We start from the raw sequence: 17,305 nt of genomic DNA on the forward strand, positions 1-17,305 counted from the left end.
TGAAACACTAGTCTGTCGAAACTAAGTCCACTCTTAAGCTCGGCTTTTATTGCACTAATGAGATGTCTCATTAGAGTGATATCTGACTGAGAATGTCAGTTGTTATTACCTCTATCTGTAGGTTGAATTTTAGAACTTGAATTGTGTTTCTGGAATACTTAAATTATGTGATTGTGGGGAAAAAATGCTGATATGATCGATCATTTTTTGTCTCGAAACCAGTGGTGGCAGAATACCATAGAGTTTGCGACAGAGTGCAGTGTGTTGGTTTGGATTTGACCCAGAGGGAAGTTTTGCTCTTCCAGGGCAGTATTTTATTACTTGGTTTCCCAGCCAGAATTCTCTTTTGTCTTCCTCTTCAATTATTTTTCTTTTATTGTGGTCAGTTCATACAAGGTTAAGTTCTAAATAGGACGTGTTAGTTTTTTGGAGAAATATTTTAGAATTCTTACAGTTTTCTTCTAGTAGCATATCTATGTTGACTTTAACAGTTGATTTTAGTGTACTTGGCTCAGAAAATTTATTAGATAAGATGGGGGTATTCTTCCTGTAAAAATTTTCTTTCTTTTTTTTTTTTTTTCTTTTTTTAAAGATTTTATTTATTTATGTGACAGAGAGACAGCCAGCGAGAGAGAGGGAACACAGCAGGGGGAGTGGGAGAGGAAGAAGCAGGCTCACAGCCAAGGAGCCCGATGTGGGACTCGATCCCGGTACGCCGGGATCACGCCCTGAGCCGAAGGCAGACGCTTTAACGACTGCGCCACCCAGGCGCCCCATTGTAAAAATTTTCTTATAGATCAGTGCCATATAGCAAAAAAAAGTTTTGAGAAAAACTAGTTTAGCTTTCTGTGTAATTCTGACACTTTTATAATTTTCTAGCTTTGACAATATTTCTTATGAAAAGTAAGTTATTGATAAGCTTCTCCAGGGTAGGAGTTTGGCTAATAAAACTCATGTCAGCGTACAAACACATTTGCAAATGTTTGTCTTAGTTTCCTCCTTTGAGTAGTTACATTAGGGAGCATTTAAATATTGTTAGAATTCCGTATTTTTTTTTCTGTTGTATATGTCGTGAGTTCAGATTGGTAGCCCAAAGAATATATGGATTCCAGGTGTTTTTGTGTGTGTTTTTAATAAGGATTGTTGACTTCAGAAGGACTTTTTCTGAAGTTCTGATCACTGCTGACATTGTGTATATGTAATACTTACAAAAAATAAAAAGCACTTCAAAAGTCAGTTTGGAAATAAGTTTGTAATATTGAAGACAGTGGCAGTGTGCATGTTGTGCTGTGCATGCAGTTTGTACGGGGATGCTGAGTGCCAGGTGGGGTAATCTGCAGTAACATCTGTTGTGTACTCCAGTGGTGTACCTGGTGGAGTGTAATATTCAGCGATACATTATCTCTTCTTACAGGGAAGTTATGAAATTCCTTTAAACTTTACCATTTCTTTGAAAAAAAAAACATGTAAAATTGTGGTGTGGTAACAATTGGGATAGAAAGAAAGATGTGAAGAAAGGTTTATGTAGAGATCCAGGGGAAACACTGTTATCTTTTCTACAATGAATGCTTCTTTCTTCTAGTCCAAGTGGTAAGAAGTTCAGAAGCAAACCTCAGTTGGCAAGGTACCTGGGAAATACTGTTGACCTCAGCAGTTTTGACTTCAGAACTGGAAAGATGATGCCTAGTAAATTACAGAAGAACAAACAGAGACTGCGGAATGATCCTCTCAATCAAAATAAGGTTGGTGAATTTACTTAGAGCGTATGGATGCTATTTCAGAAGCTCTCCACAAAGTATCTTACATTGTAATTATGTCACTAGAATTTTGGCTGTCTGAATGTCCCAATCTCTCCCCCTCCCCCGCAAAACATTTGGACTTACAAATCTGATTAATTTTCTGGTAGTTGGCAGTACTTTGCATAAGTAAATTGTGCACAGTTGAAAATAGTATTCCAGTATCTGTCTAGGTCAACATCACATTTTTTGGCCCACTGGGACTGTTTACAAAAGATTTCTGTGTTGATGTTAATTGTCTCTTTTTTTTCTTAAAATAGTTCCTGTTGCCCAGAGAGACAAAATTTTAATGTGGCAAGTATCCTTACCACATAGTTTGTGCTTACCTATCAATTTTCAGAATTAAGATTTGAGAAAGGGCAGTTTTTATTTTGACTTTTGATGATGTTGAGGATAGTGACTTTTAGCAATAATATTCTCATTCTAATACTGTGATTGGGGATTTTTCCATTAGCTCTTACTTTTATTGAGCTGCTTAGGTCTTTTACTGCATGGGAATTTAAACAAGTAGCATTTGAATTATTACGCTAATTTAATTGTATCAGAACACCCAATATCTTTATCAAGAAATCCACCCCCCACCCCCACAAGGGCAACTAATCTTATATAACCATTTTGTCTGAATTTTCTTCCTCTAAATTTTAGAGATCTATGTGTATTGCCACCATGGTCATTTTACACTGACTGTGTGAAAATAGTGGAGGGAAAAGTAAGGGCTTTTCTTTCCAGGGTACATATAACCTTACTATAACCTCGCTTGCTGCTTGGGAGTACTGCATTCATTTTAGGAACCCTGAGGCAGTGTGTAGGATGGGATGGGCTTTGAAACCAGGCAGGCGTGGTTTGATGTACTGGCTCTGCCACCTATTAGCTCAGGCAGTCATGGGTAACTCTTTTTAACCTCTGATGGCCTCAGATCTCTCATTTGTAAAACTAAGGTAATGAACTCTTTCCTTTCGCATTATTGCGAGGAGTAAATAGGAATTTATATGAAAACATCTAATAAAGTATTTGACCCATGTGAGTTCCTTTCCTTTCTCCATTGCACCTTCCCAAGCACCAAGCTTCCTTGGTGAACAGTGTTGCTTGGTGGCCAGTGTACATGGAAATTTTTTGACCCAAGATCTCTTCCTCTGTATCTTTTTATTTTTCCTGAAGGATATGGGTCTCTTCTTCATATCTAAACTTTTTTCAGAATTCAGCTTAATAGTTTGTTAATAATAGTTTAATTTCCAGAAATTGGTATGAGGGTCAGAGTACATTGTTTCATCTGTTGCGTTGGTTACTGTGCATCAGTTTACCATAGGGGCATTGTCAAGTACCTTGTTTATAGGCGGAATGGAAAGGGACTGCTGAAATTGCTTTCTCTATTGCTTAACAATGGGATTACTTTGGGTTGATAGCTATGGAGGTGTTAAGTGTGAAGAAAGATGGTGGTAGAGGGAGCTCAAATTACTGAAAGTGAGGACCTTAGTGTGTATAGCTCTGCGATTCAGCTTAAGAAACCCCTTATTTTGGGTTCATTTTGCTTCTTAAATATACAGAGGAAAATTAAGATTTAGTTTTCTAAAACTGCCTTTAAAAAAACCTCTAACCACAATGCTGGGTACCTGTCAGAAGGGCTCAAATATTTATGAAATGAATGGAATGCTTTCAAGCTGCCTTATTGTTCTCAGAATCACAGTTAAACTACACTAAGTATAATATGAAGATATGTTCCTGATAGTTATGATTCACTAAAAACCAAAAACTAATTCGTCTCTTTAGTTTGTGTGCACCTTTATGCTCTAGCTGCGCTGGACCGCTCATCATCCTGCACCATGGCATGTGCTTTCAAGATTCTGCTTGCTCATGTGCTGTTTCCTCTGCTTGGAATGCGCTTCCCCCCTTCCCCTCCATCTGGTGAACTCCTACTCATCCAAGGCCCAGCTCCATTGTCTCCACCTCTGTGAAGCCTGCCCCTGCATTCTCCAGGCAGAACCAGTCCCTTCTTCCATAATGCCTCCCTGGTGCTTTGCCATTGTATTTGTGATTGTTTGTCTGCTTCAGCTAGACTGTGAGCTCCATGAGGGCGAGGACTATGTCTTTTTTTTTGTTTGTTTTTTGTTTTTTGTATAGGGAGTCCAAAGCCTAGCACACGGTAGGTACTTAGTAAATGTTTGCTTCATGTTTATTTGACTTAATATCCACCTCATTCCAGAAGTTTATAGTGGTCATAAATATTGAATAAATTAATATACCATACATTATTTTGAAAGTGCCTTTCATTGTCATTGTTTTCTGAAGTTTCTATCTGAATTTTGGGGGGGCATAGTCTTAGTTTTGCACCTGATATTATTTTAATTAAGCAGTCACAAAAATGGAGTTTTGCAGTTTTAAAAATAAGCTTTCTTTTGGAGTAATGCCAACATTGAATATCTCTATAAAAGCAGAAAGTGTATTCGTGGCTAGTTCTGTATTATATCTTTTTAAAAAATAATACAGTATGGAGAAGGCTGGGAGATACAAATTGATGAATAGGAATGTTACCTAGTTTTGCTATATAGTTACAAACTTGGCTGAAGTGCATTATTGTGTTGTTTTTGAGGTTTTTAAAAACCCTCGAAAGAATTTGAAATGTAATTAACAAAATAAACTTTGAAACAGGTTAAGTTGTAGTTTATAATGACTGATTATAAACTGAGATCGTAATATATGTTCCATTTCAAAAGTGAGTTTAGTGGGTGCATAATACTTCAGGTATGGTTGAGAAAATATCTTTTGAAGATCTTTGCAAAGTGGCAGTTATTTTAGGATGAGAGGCTACAGTGGAGCAGGCATTGTCTTTTGATTAATATTTGGTGTTTTTGCAGTACTATTCCTGCTTGCCTCAGTCTCAGTCTTCACCTTACTCTGAAAATCTGTTCCATTCTTGATCATATTGTGTCTTACTGATTTGCCACTACCATAAATATTTCCAGTTGCTACCTCCATCTTTCTAGCCGATAAGGTATGTGTCAAGTAGGTTGCTGAAGATATTCCATTCGGTTAATGGAAAAAGACTAGACAAAGATTTGGAAGTCATCAGTATAGAGTTTGAAGTGATGAGCAGCTTTCTCAAACTTCAGAGGGAGAAGTTATAGTTATGTGGTGATGGAAATGCTGTAGCCACCAGCCATGTGTGGCTGGCTAGTGAGTAGTTGGAATGTGGCTAGTGAGACTGAATAACTGATTTTTAGTTTTGTTTAATCACATTTAAATAGCCACATATTTCTAGTGGCTATTTATTGGACAGCATTGAGAGTTATGCCTCTCAATATGTAAATAAGACGCCAAAACCTTTGCTTGGAAAGCTAAATAATATAGGCATTCATCCAGGCTCTGATCTTTTAAAGAGGGGAGATGTTTTAAGGTTTCAGAGATACAACCTTCAACATTTTAAAAAGGAAGCTAATTTCTTAAAAAGGTAAGTTTCTTTAAAAATTCAATTGGGAAGACTAGGATTGGAAAAAAAGAGTACAGTGATTCTGGGTGCAAAATATGTTTTGGGAACTCCAGTAGTTTGGTTTTGTTATTAGCAATTCCTTTTGTTTCAGTGTTTCAGTTGTGTAAATATTAAATTGAATTTCTTATGTTTCTAGTTCTTAACCACACTGAAATGTGTATAAATTAAAGCTACAAAACTAATAATAACCAAGTTCCCTAACATTAATGTGACATATGTATTTTATAAAATGCTCACAATATGAATTGGTATGGAACAAGTTACTTTTTAGGTTGGCTTGTCCATGCTACTAATACCTTGGAAAGACTCAGTTCTTTCATCACATTTCTCTATTCACACAGATTTGATACATGTGGAAATAAAGAGCATCATATTGTCTTGAATGGAATCAGTTGTACAAGTCTGCCATTATTTATTTCTCATGAATTGCTTTGGTTTATGGTAGTATGAGATTGTGATTTTATAAACATAGCCTTGGATTCTATATGGCTGTGTCCTAGGTATGTAACGAAATGATGTAGAATGTGCTTGTTTTAATTATCCTCAACAAAATAATAAAATTCTTGTGGAGAGCTAATATATCTTGGGGGCAGTATCTGCAGTTTGAGAAAGTTAACAGATGGTGATAGTGGGAATCGGATTGAATATTGGATATAGAATGGGTGCAGTGTGGAGAATGGATTTGGGAAAAGGTGAAACTAGAAGTAGGGATAGTTGGTTGGGCTGTTGTAGTCTAGAAAAGCAATGATGGCAACTAACACTATAGCAGGAGGTATGGAAAGGTGTGAAATTCAATCAAGAGAAATTAGTAGGTATTAAGTACTGATGATCGTAGAGAGAACTATTAATGCCTGCTGCAGTTTTGGCCTGAGTCACTTGGGGTGAAGGTCGATAAAGAATAGGGGAGGAAGAGCAACTTTGGGGATGGGGTGAAGAAGACCGAATTAAAAGTTTTGTTTCTTGGGGTTCTGAAAGGATCTGGTGCGTGCCCAGGAACTCTGAGGTCACGTTTTGAGAACTCCTGTCCTTGTAGTTCCTCATAAGTTGTTAGGATCGCCTCACAAAGGGGCAAATAGGAGAAAAGTATCTTATCACACTGTTGATAGTGAATAAATGAATAAATTAGTCTTCTGGGGAGTTACAAGGAGCTTCCAGAAAGGTAGGAGGAGAATCAAGAAAATGTGGTGTTCTAAAAGCCTAGGAAAGAAATTTTTTTGTTAAATGACATGGCAAGATCAAGGAGGATAAAGACTTCATAGTATCCATTGGATTTTCAAATTAGAAGGCATCTGATGACCTTTTATAACCAATTTTGAGGGACCAGAAGTCTTTCTTAAAAAGCTAGAAAATTTCTGGGAAATGAGAAATTAGAAGTAAAATGTAGCCTGCTCATTTAAAAGTTTTAAAATTTTGATTTATTATTGATTGGGTAATCTGTACACAGGATGAAAGGATAGTCAATAAAAAAAATCTCCCTCCCTCTCCAGCCTTTCATGTGCGGTCTTCTTCCCAAGAGGAAACTATTCTTCTTCTTTTTTTTTTTTTTTTTGTATGTCCTTCCATAGCTTCTGTGCATTTACAAACATGCATATATGTGCATTTTTACCCCTCTCCCCATAAAAATGGTTTGACTACTCTTAAACAGAGCTTGAATGAGAGGTGGAGGAGAGAGGACAATATTTAGAAGAGAATGTATGACCAAGGAACATTTTCATTATTGTTATTTTTTCCTTTAGTGGATGAAAGAGGCCAGTAGAGAAGTCAGGCAGGTGTCCAACCTGAGAGTACATTCTTCAGGAGGCCCTCCAGGAACCTTTGAACTGAGTGAAGTATTTTCTGTTATGCATTTTTCTGAGGAGAGAGTCTGTTTTCTTTATCAAACTCTCAAAGGGAAATGTAACTAAGAAAGCTAATAACCATTGTTTTAAAAGAGGAGAGGAAGCTAGGCCTTGGCAAAAGATATGCAGGACCAAAAGATATGCGGGACCAACTCACTTGCTGTAGCTCAAATTAGGCCTTTGTTGAACAGATAAGGGATTTTTTCAGTTATTGAAGCAGTACCTTAGTGGGCTGACTTATTTCTGTCTTTGGGACCCCATGGTCAATTAACCAGTACTAACCAGCTCTGTGGTAGGATCAGTTCTGATTACAAGCTCCTGATAGAACACACTGTGTGGTAAGAACTGCCCCTTGGCTTCTTCCTAGAATCTTTCCATCCACACTGAAAACAGTGACCTCATTTCTTCTACCAACATTCCTGACCTATAGAGAAAGAAAGTAAAATATTTTCCAAAGTTGCTGGTGTTCTCTTCATCACTGTATTAAGTATTTCTTGAATGGAGTGTCTTCTGGTATCTCTCTAGTGGGTATAGTTGGGGGTGGAGAGGGGGAGTAAGCAGATCACAGGTGATAAATTAGCATTTCTAGGCCTTGAAGTCCTTATAAGGGTTTATTGGCATCTCCCTTAATGTGGGCCACTGTTCAGTTTCTGTTAATTTGAAATGAAATAGACAAAAGTGGAAGTGAGCAGCAGGTAGCTATTATAGTAGTCTGCTGATAAATGATGGCCTGGACAGGTGGTGGTGGAGAGAAGTGGGCAGTTTCTAGATCTGTTTTAAATGTAGAATTTACAGGATTCACTAATGATTGGGCGGGGAAGATGACAGAAGACTCAAGTGTGAGACCTTAGTTTTTAGATGAGTGGGTGGATTGGGTTACTATTCACTGAGGTCACCTTAGGAGAGTTTATATGGATGTATAAAATGAATTTTGAACATTCAGAGTTTGAGTTGTTTATTAAACATCCAAATGGAAATGTCATGTGTGCAGTGGGTATGCTAATTGAGAGGTCTCAGCTGGAAAGTCATCAGCACATAGGTAGTATTCTAAGTAATGGGACTAAAGGAGATTACCCAGACATAAGGATCCAGAACCAATCTCTGAGAAAATCTAGTAATTAGAACTTGGTTAGAGGAGAAGAATCAGCAAAGTGGGTTGAGAAAGACTGGCTAGTAAGATAGGAGAGACATGGGAGAGGAGAATGCTTCAAAAAGAAGAGTAGTCTTGATGCCATTGAAGGGTGGAATGGAGGAAGACTGAGAAACTTCCATTGAATTTGGCAACATGAAGCTAATTAATAATCTTGATTTTCAGTGGCAACAGAATCCAGATTGGACGGGGTTGAAAATGAGTGAGAGAAAAAATTAGCATGGACAAATCTTTCAGTAAATTTTGTTTGGATGGAGAAGAGAATCACTAGGTGTAGATAGATGAAAGAGATGGTCATTTGGTTAATCTCCCAACTTAAAAAACTTTGAAAAGTTTAAGAAGAATGGGGTCTGTAGCACAGGTGGAGAGACCACAGAGGTCAAGAAAGTTAAGCACATTTGCAGTGTAATGATGATGGACCATAGAACCTGTACTGGGTAGGGTGGAATGTGAAAGTGGTTAAGGCAGAGTGAGAAAAAAAGGACAGTCAATGGATAGGAGATATTGCGGGGGTGAAAGAAATGCAGAGGACTGTTCTGAGAAGTGAGCTGCCAGGATAGGAAGTAGGAATTGAAGAGCTGGATGCTTGATTCAGATACTGGAGATGGCGTAGTTACTAGTGTTGACAAACCTGTGGCTATAATGTTAGGTGAGTGAGGGTGGGCAAGGGAATGGGTCAAAGGACTCAGGATGTTGGGTGAGTTATCCACATGGATATTGAGGTCTCCCAGAATGAGGACAAGAGTTGGGATGGAGAGAAAGACTGAAATGGAAACTAAAGTCTAGCGAAGGAAGGAGAAAAGGAGGAGAGGAAGAGGTGGTATAGCCAGATACGAGCTTCAAAGAACTGGTGTTTTTAAAGGATCAAAAATGGAGAAATTATTTGAGAAAAATGGGGGAAAGGATAAAACCTATACCACCTCTTGGCTTTTGGATATGCAGTTGAGAATGAGAAGGTAAAGGGAGGAAGGAGTGGGCGGAGGAGGGAAAGAGGAAAGTTTCATTGGAGAGAACGCGAGGGGAGATAGTATCTTCAGGGGATGGCCAAGTCAGTAAGTGTAGGATCTGGAAAGAATGTTTAGAGAAAGTATTGAGAACATAGGAAAGCCTAGTCAGTCATTCAGGAATATATAGTATGAGGATTGGAGGTAGGATGGGTCAAAAAAGTTTGAAAGCCATTGAACAATGGGGTAGATGAGTGGATGTACAGAATATTATGAGGTTGAGTGATGGGTAATAATGTGTGATCAGAGGGACTTGACTATTTGGTTACTACTGAGAGATAGGAATGTGATGTGCAGTGGTATTAATTTTGATAAATGTTAGAGCAGAGTACGCAGTTGAAATATGGTCCTGACTGTGGGCTGTGTGTATGACTTAGAGGAAGACACTGGCCAGATACCTATAAGTATATGTTAAATAGTAATAGATGGAGTAAGTCTTGGGACTATTTCTCTTACATTGATAATCTCAAGGCAGATAATACAGATGACTCTGTTCTTTACATAATAAAATTGAGATGGCTATTATACACTGCATTGAACTATATTTTCTACCTATTTAGCATCTGTAAGTTTAAAGCAGAAAATGAAACTGTCGAAGGGTAAGGTCTGCAGAAGATTTTACATATAATGGACATTTTATGCATCCATTTATCCCACAGAAATTTTTTAGCACATTCTATACTTAGGCATTATTGCAGACTCTCAGAATATAGCAAAGGAAGTTCCCTGACACTGTAGACTGTAGGTCAGAAAGAGAATTAAGCCCTACAGACAATAATTTGTGTGACTATTTCCACAATTCTCCCAAGGATGTGTACACAGCTAGTGCCAGCCCAGATGCAAAGGAGACAATTTCACACAGTAGCTGCCTTAGTTTGAGTAGAGCTGCTTGCTAAGTATTGGGTTGAAACTCATTCCCATCTTTTGCGGTAAGTCCTTTAATGACCTCCTACTCACTAAAGCTGCAAGAAGTTATTTTTCAAGTAGAACTCTTCAAAACTTGTTTTCAGTGATGAATTTCAATACTCCACCTCTTCAGTTAATTAGAAGTCTTTTTTAATGAGCTCAAAGTTTGGTCCACCTATTTTGTTTTTAATATGATCTCATTGATCTCCTTAAAAAAAAATCTTGTTCCTCACTTGGGATTTTACACTAAGTGGATTTTCAGTACAAAATCATAGATCCCAGATATTCTTTACTTTTTGCAAAGGTTATGGAGTTTCCACAACTTTGAATATGCTAAAAAAACACTAAATTGTACGCTTAGAAATGGTGAATTTTATAGCATGTGAATTATATCTCAATTTTTAAAAAATCAGAAAGACTGTGAAGTGCTTTGCATTGTTGGTTTTTGATTTTGTGTAAAGGCATTTACTATAGGCTACTGTACATATTCCGGAACAAATCTGAAATTATTTTTTTGGCAATAATACTGGTTTGGTCTAAAGATACCACTCAGGCTCCCCTCTTTGTGAACCAGGGGATGGCTTTCCTCCTGGAAAAGCTTAATAGGTTTAAGTTCCTAAATTTCAGTTGCATAGTCAAAACCATGTTAATGCTGCTAATGGAAATAGCAGCTATTTATTCAGAATTTACATGCCAACATGACTATAAAAGACATGCTTATTTTGTTAATTGTTGTCTTCCGCCTACCCCCAGAATGTAAGGTGTGAGGCAGGGACTTCTGTGTTTTGATGACAACTTTTTAGCCACCAGTCTGTGCCTGGCACATAGTAGGCAGACTTGTTTGGGATTTGTCCAGTGACTGAATGAAGGCTGCACTATTATCTTGTTTGCTCTTTGTAAGAACCTTATGAGTGGTTATTGTTATTCTCATTTACAGACGAGAAAGTGACCTTAGAAAAATAAAGTCTTTGCTTTTCAGATTGGGCCATGAATATCTCTTGGGGGGTATGTACTATATGGAAAGCCATAGTATTAAAATGATACTTGAATGATACTTGGAAGTATCAGCTTTATTTGAGCATTTTGGGTCGACAGAGCAGCATTTTTACATTAAAACAAACATGGCTGGGGTGCCTGGGTGGCTCAGTTGGTTAAGCGTCTGCCTACAGCTCAGGTCATGATTCCAGGGTCCTGGGATCGAGCCCGGGTCTTGCTCCCTGATAAGTGGGGCATCTGCTTCTCTGCCCCCCCCCCCCCGCTCCCTGCTCATCATGCTCTCTCAAATAAATAAAATCTTAAAAAAAATGAAAACAAACATGGCTAATTTTAAACATAAGGTGCAAAATTTGCAGGATTAAAGATAAAAATGAGTCCTTTGGCTCTTGTCATAGAATATGTACAATTCCCAACTGTCGTTCAGCTTTAATTCAAAGCCAGGCTGGGAAAAGTGGTATTTAGAATAAAAAATTAAATTCCTGCTGTTCAAACTATGCTATGTGCAGGCTTACATGGTATACACAGCAGGGATGATGTTGAGAGTGTTTCTGTATCCTTAACTTCTGGGTATACTCTTTCCTGCTGTTGATCTGAGCACACACCTGAGCTGGAGACAGGGGCTCTTTTTTCCCCTGTGCCTTTCGCATAGTCCACCTTCTCTCATTTTACAGAAGAGCACACTTTTTTACTTGTCTGCTGTATTACCATGGTGCACAATGTTTGATCTCTAGTAAAGGAATCATTTGAAATACTGGTGTTGATGCCAAGACAATGAATTACTTGGTAACGGTCAAGTCTTTCTGCCAGTATAATTCTTTGTCTGAAATTTACAGAGAACTGAATGTAGACGTTGATTATTAAAAAATTTTTTGATGGTTCACTATGCAATATTTTGACATATAACTCAAAAGAAGTTCAAAGATTGATAATAAAACTCACTGTATTTACTCATTTATGCGAACAAGGTTTCTTGGTGTTCCATCTTTAAAAAATGAAGACTTGGAACAAAATTGGTACCAAATCTTGGCACAATCTAGCAGCTAGCAATACTCATCGAAGCCCATGAAGTTAATTTTAAATAAAAAAATCTCTTCTTTAATACATCTAATTTTTATTTCATCTATTAACATGTGATTTACTGTTTTGGGGCAGTTATATGCTACTGATGTAGTAAACCAGAAATTTATTAATTTTTTTTTAATCACTAAGTACTTTAGGATAACAAAAAGCTTAGAAAAGTAATCTCATGATGTATAAATGATCAGTGAAAAGTTTTCAGGTTTAAAATAAGAAATAACTTTGGGAATGGAATTACTCAAAGAGAAAAAAGAGTGAAATAAAATGTAACTATTGAAGAGTTTGTTCATGTGTAAGTGGTTGGTGGGTATATTTAGATTGTGTTAGATACATCTTAAAGTGATATATTTATTATCAAAGTGTCAATATTTAAAATACTGTAGTAAGTGCATTCTTTGTACTTACATTAAGGTTTGAAATAGTCTTGATGTCAGCTTTGAAACGTAGGTAAGTTATTTTCAAAAATTTTTTAGCGCGTAAGAATGTGAAAATGTTTGAAAATCACTGGTGTATGACACATGCTCTTCATCCACCTCTTTAATTATCCCCTTTTCTAGCCTTAGTCAGGTTAGGTCAGCTGAAAGTCTACATGATAATTAGACCACACTGGTGTTTAGTCCCTTTTAGAATCACCTTCTCCTAGTTTCCTTTAAATTTTATGCTCATAGCTTTTAAGAAAAGTCACTGAAAAAGAAAAAGCATTTGAGATTTGCTTAATATTTGTTGTGATGTTAGTCCCTTTAATTTTTTTCTAGATTTAATACCAGGACAGCTCTGTTTTCCTTATTAATTGGTATGCTTCCTTCTCTCTGACCTGATATCTATATGATTTAATGTTTCTCTTTTCACCCAGACTCCTAATAATTTCAGATCCACCTTTGATGCTCAGTGCTAGTATTGATCACTATTAATCTTTTCAAAAGGAAATTTGTTTTCCCTGTCACTGATTCTGTTTTTTAAAATTAATTTTTATTGCATATTCTTCCTGAGTGTACAAAGACCCATCTCAGATATTTATCGGAACAAAATGAAGTAAACTTTTTAAAAAAATTTAAAGATTTATTTTTGTATTCCTCCCAGCACGTAAGGGGATAGAATAGAGTCTCAAAAATTATTTGAGTTGAGTACTTCCAGCGAATATACACATTATTATAAAATACATTAAATTTTGATTTGAGGGCTGGTGTATATACTGAGATTTATCAAAGCTGGATACTTTTCTTTCTAATATTAGAATGTGTGTGTTTGCTATTTTAATTTTCTGATGTAAGAAACTTCTGCTTTACTTTTTCTTATATTGCAACTGTAAGAGTAGCTTTAATCTTGTCCCATTAAAAAAGTGTTTGCTTTATAGCTCCTAAGTTTATGGTGGATTGGTAGTTATTTTGAAGGATTCAGACACACAACTGACATGAACTGTTTGACACTCCTCAGGTGAGAGTGGTAATAAAATTTAGTGTTTTTGTGACAGTTTCTGGGAAAACCAGTTAGTCCAGTTTTTCAGATTACAAGCCACTGTTTTGGAATACAAAATTAATTAGTAAAAAATTCTGTCTTCAGAGTTTTCAAGCCAGTTAAAAGGAGAAAATGTAATAAAAATCAAAATAAGATCAAGAGAAAAGTAACACAGCACGCTCTTGAATAATCTCTTACTTCATTCCACTGAGGAATGCACTCTTTATCAGACAGTGGAATTGTGTTTTTTGAACACACAATTTGAGAGGATGGTGATGGAGACATATTTAGTAGTGGGTCCAAGTAATACCACAATTGTGCTAATTGTCAGTTTAATTTATTCTGATGCTTACCTTTCAGCCAGCTTTTTCTTCTAATTTTTACTTACTGCACCAAAAACATAGTTAATGAAAAAAAAAACCAATCTTTTATCATTAGAGCACCAATAATTTTATATGTTTCGTGCTTCCTTCCAGTCTTTGTGGGTTCAGGATTCATTTAGAATAATCCCTGCCGTCTCTAGTCATCCTTTGTAACAATGAGAATCTTGGAGGCTCCACTGTTTGCTCATACAAACAGTTGCAATGTAATTGTGTCCACTGATAGTGTCTTGTTCTAATACCAGCAGAATATATTGTTTAATAAGGAATGAAAACATTGAAAACCAAACAAGGTATTATTTAGTGATATATACTAAGTATAACTAGTGACAGGAAAAGTTCTCCGTAAGTTTTAGGGTTGAATATTAACTATTTTATAGTTTGGGTAGCCTCACTTAGGGCCTCAGAATGCTCTAGATGTCATAAATCAGAGATATCCAAACCTTTTGTGCATCACAGAATTCCCAGGAGAGCTTTTTTTTTTTTTTTTTAAATATTCATTTGTTCCTTTGAGAGAGTGCCTGTGTGTGCGCATTTGAGTGGGGAGAGGGGCAAAGGGAGAGAGAAGCAAAGAAGGAGACTCCCTGCTGAGCACAGAGTCCCATGTGGGGCTCAGTCTCAGGATGTTGAGATCATGACCTGAGCTGAAATCAAGGGTGAGCCAACCAGGGGCCCCATCCAGGAGAGCTTTTAAAAATACACATTCCTGGGCTTCACACTTTTAAAGATGGCATTCTAAGTGGTCATTTGCAGCCTGTCAGTCAAATTTGCTCACTTCTAACTAATTTTTTGAAAATCTATAAAGATAAGGAAGCTAAATACCTAAGAGATATTGTTAGTCTTATTTAAGATGACCCTATTTCGGGGCGCCTGGCTGACTCAGTCGGAAGAGCAGGCAATTCTTTATCTTGGGGTTGTGGGTTTGAGCCCCAAGTTGGGTGTAGAGATTACTAAAAAAAATAAATAAACTTAAAAAACAATGAATATATCTCCTAAAGGTAAGCACATACATTGGAAGAAAATCGAGTGAGATAGAGGAACGACAAGCATGCCCAGTACATGTAGAGAAGAAGGGATGGGAGAAGACGGGGTGTGGAGAGGATGGTGATGGAGACATATTTAGTATTGGGTCCAAGTAATACCACAATTGTGCTAATTGTCAGTTTAGTTTATTTTGATGCTTACCTTTCTAGACATTGGTAACATTCTTTAAGCAGAGGTCACAAACTCAACACGTAGGGCCCACACAGGTAATGCAAACATGAGTTGTTGAGGAATTTTGCTAGAAGAGGACCCTTGACACCTCTTGTGAGCAGCCATTATCAGTTAATTTTATGGCCTGTTGTCGCCAAATCAAGTCCAGTATTTCTAGATCTTTGAGTTTTATTTAAGAGAAGCTAGGGTCTGGATTTTATGTGAAATCTCCAGATTTGTAGATACTCGTTCATTTTATTAGACACTAAAAAGTGAACAAAATACATCTATGGGTTAAATTTGGCTCTCCTGCCACCAATTTACAACCTTTGTTTTAGAGCAGTGGTTCTGCAAGTGGTCCTTGGATCAGCAGCATCAGCATCACCTGAGACCTTAATAGAAATGCAAGTTCCCAGGCCCCACCTCAGCTCTCTACTGAATTAGAATCTCTAGGAGTGAGGCCCAAGAATCTGTTTTAATAAACTCTCTGGGTGGTTCCGATGTGTGAAGTTTGAGAACCATTGTTTTGGAGTCTGGAAGTTGATAGCACAATTTTTGTCTGGGGATAGATGCAAAGACAAGTTCATTGAATATCCTGTAGATTTATCAAGTATATTTCTATATCAAAAATATCAGAGGTATATTGTTTTCAGATATAGATGAGCTTTTATATTTTTTTTGCCAGCAACAGAATATACAATTATTAAATCACATTTTATTCTTTTTTTTTTCTCCCGCCTTCCTCCCCTGCAGGTCCACCGCCCCCCCAATGGTTGTTAGAGCATTGCAAATGAACTTAATAGCAACCCTGCCACATTTTGACTTCACTAGAACACATTGTAGATTTTTATTTATTGGTTGATTAAAATTAGATAAGTTTGTTGCTAATTTGAGTTCTGTTTGCTAGAATTATAACTTCCATTTCTAATTATCTTTTTATATGGGAGTGAAATTTAACTTACATGGTTTTATGTAAGCCTGGCCTCCTAATCGCTGACCACTTCATTCACATTTTAATGGCCAAGTATGCCATTATTTCCTCCATTCTTTAATGTCTAGACCATTGCTATCCTGATTGTTGTTCTGAAAACATTCCTTTTTGTGTTACCCATAAATACATTTGTTCATTTAAAAGTCCCAAGTACCTTGTTAATCAAATTAATTATGAATTTCATATAGATAATTTTACATTTTAAAGTACACAGAAAGCTTTTAAATGAGAAAACTTCATGTATGTCTTGCATAATGAAGTGCTAAAAATGTGCTTTAGAGTACTTAAAGTGCTGAGATTGAGAAGTTTGGAATAATCTGATTTAAAGTAATGGATAATGGTATTTGTCTTTCTCTGACTGACTTATTTTGCTTAGCATAATAATCTCTAGCTCCATGCATATGATTTCATTCATGTGGAATTTAAGAAACAAAACAGGAGCGCCTGGCCGGCTCAGTTAGAGGAGCACGTGACTCTTGATCTCAGAGTTGTGAGTTTGAGCCCCACAGTGGGTGTAGAGATTACTTAAATAAGTAAATAAACTTAAAAAAAAAACCACAAAGGGGTAAAAAAAGAGAGCCAAGCCAAGAAACAGACTCTTAATTATAGAGAACTGATGGTTACCAGAGGGGAAGTGGGTGGAGAGATGAGGGAAATAGGTTATGGGGATCAAGGAGGGCACTTGTGATGAGCGCTGGGTATGGAAGTGTTGAATCACTATATTGTACACCCGAAACTAATATTACACTGTATGTTAACTAACTGGAATTTAAATTAAAAAAGTAATGGATAATGAATTAAAAAATTCATCAAATTATATTTCTATGTAATATTTACTAATGAAAACATGCTTATATCCACAGGGTAAACCAGACTTGAATACAACATTGCCAATTAGACAAACCGCATCAATTTTCAAACAACCAGTAACCAAAGTCACAAATCATCCTAGTAATAAAGTGAAATCAGACCCACAACGAATGAATGAGCAGCCACGTCAGGTAAGGATCTAATTTTTTCTCCAATCTTATTTG

General features: G+C 36.8%; 1 protein-coding gene across 1 annotated transcript in view; it reads left to right on the top strand.

Annotated features, from left to right (window-relative positions):
- MBD2 (methyl-CpG binding domain protein 2) overlaps positions 1–17,305 on the top strand; it is a 66,952-nt gene that overhangs the window by 14,431 nt on the left and 35,216 nt on the right. The window contains exons 2-3 of the mRNA XM_026496337.4: positions 1,583–1,742; positions 17,135–17,272. Coding sequence (XP_026352122.1) covers positions 1,583–1,742; positions 17,135–17,272 — 298 coding nt within the window. The remainder of the gene's footprint in view (positions 1–1,582; positions 1,743–17,134; positions 17,273–17,305) is intronic.

Source organism: Ursus arctos, unplaced genomic scaffold (assembly GCF_023065955.2).
Source record: "Ursus arctos isolate Adak ecotype North America unplaced genomic scaffold, UrsArc2.0 scaffold_17, whole genome shotgun sequence".
NCBI classification, from domain to species: Eukaryota; Metazoa; Chordata; class Mammalia; order Carnivora; family Ursidae; genus Ursus; species Ursus arctos.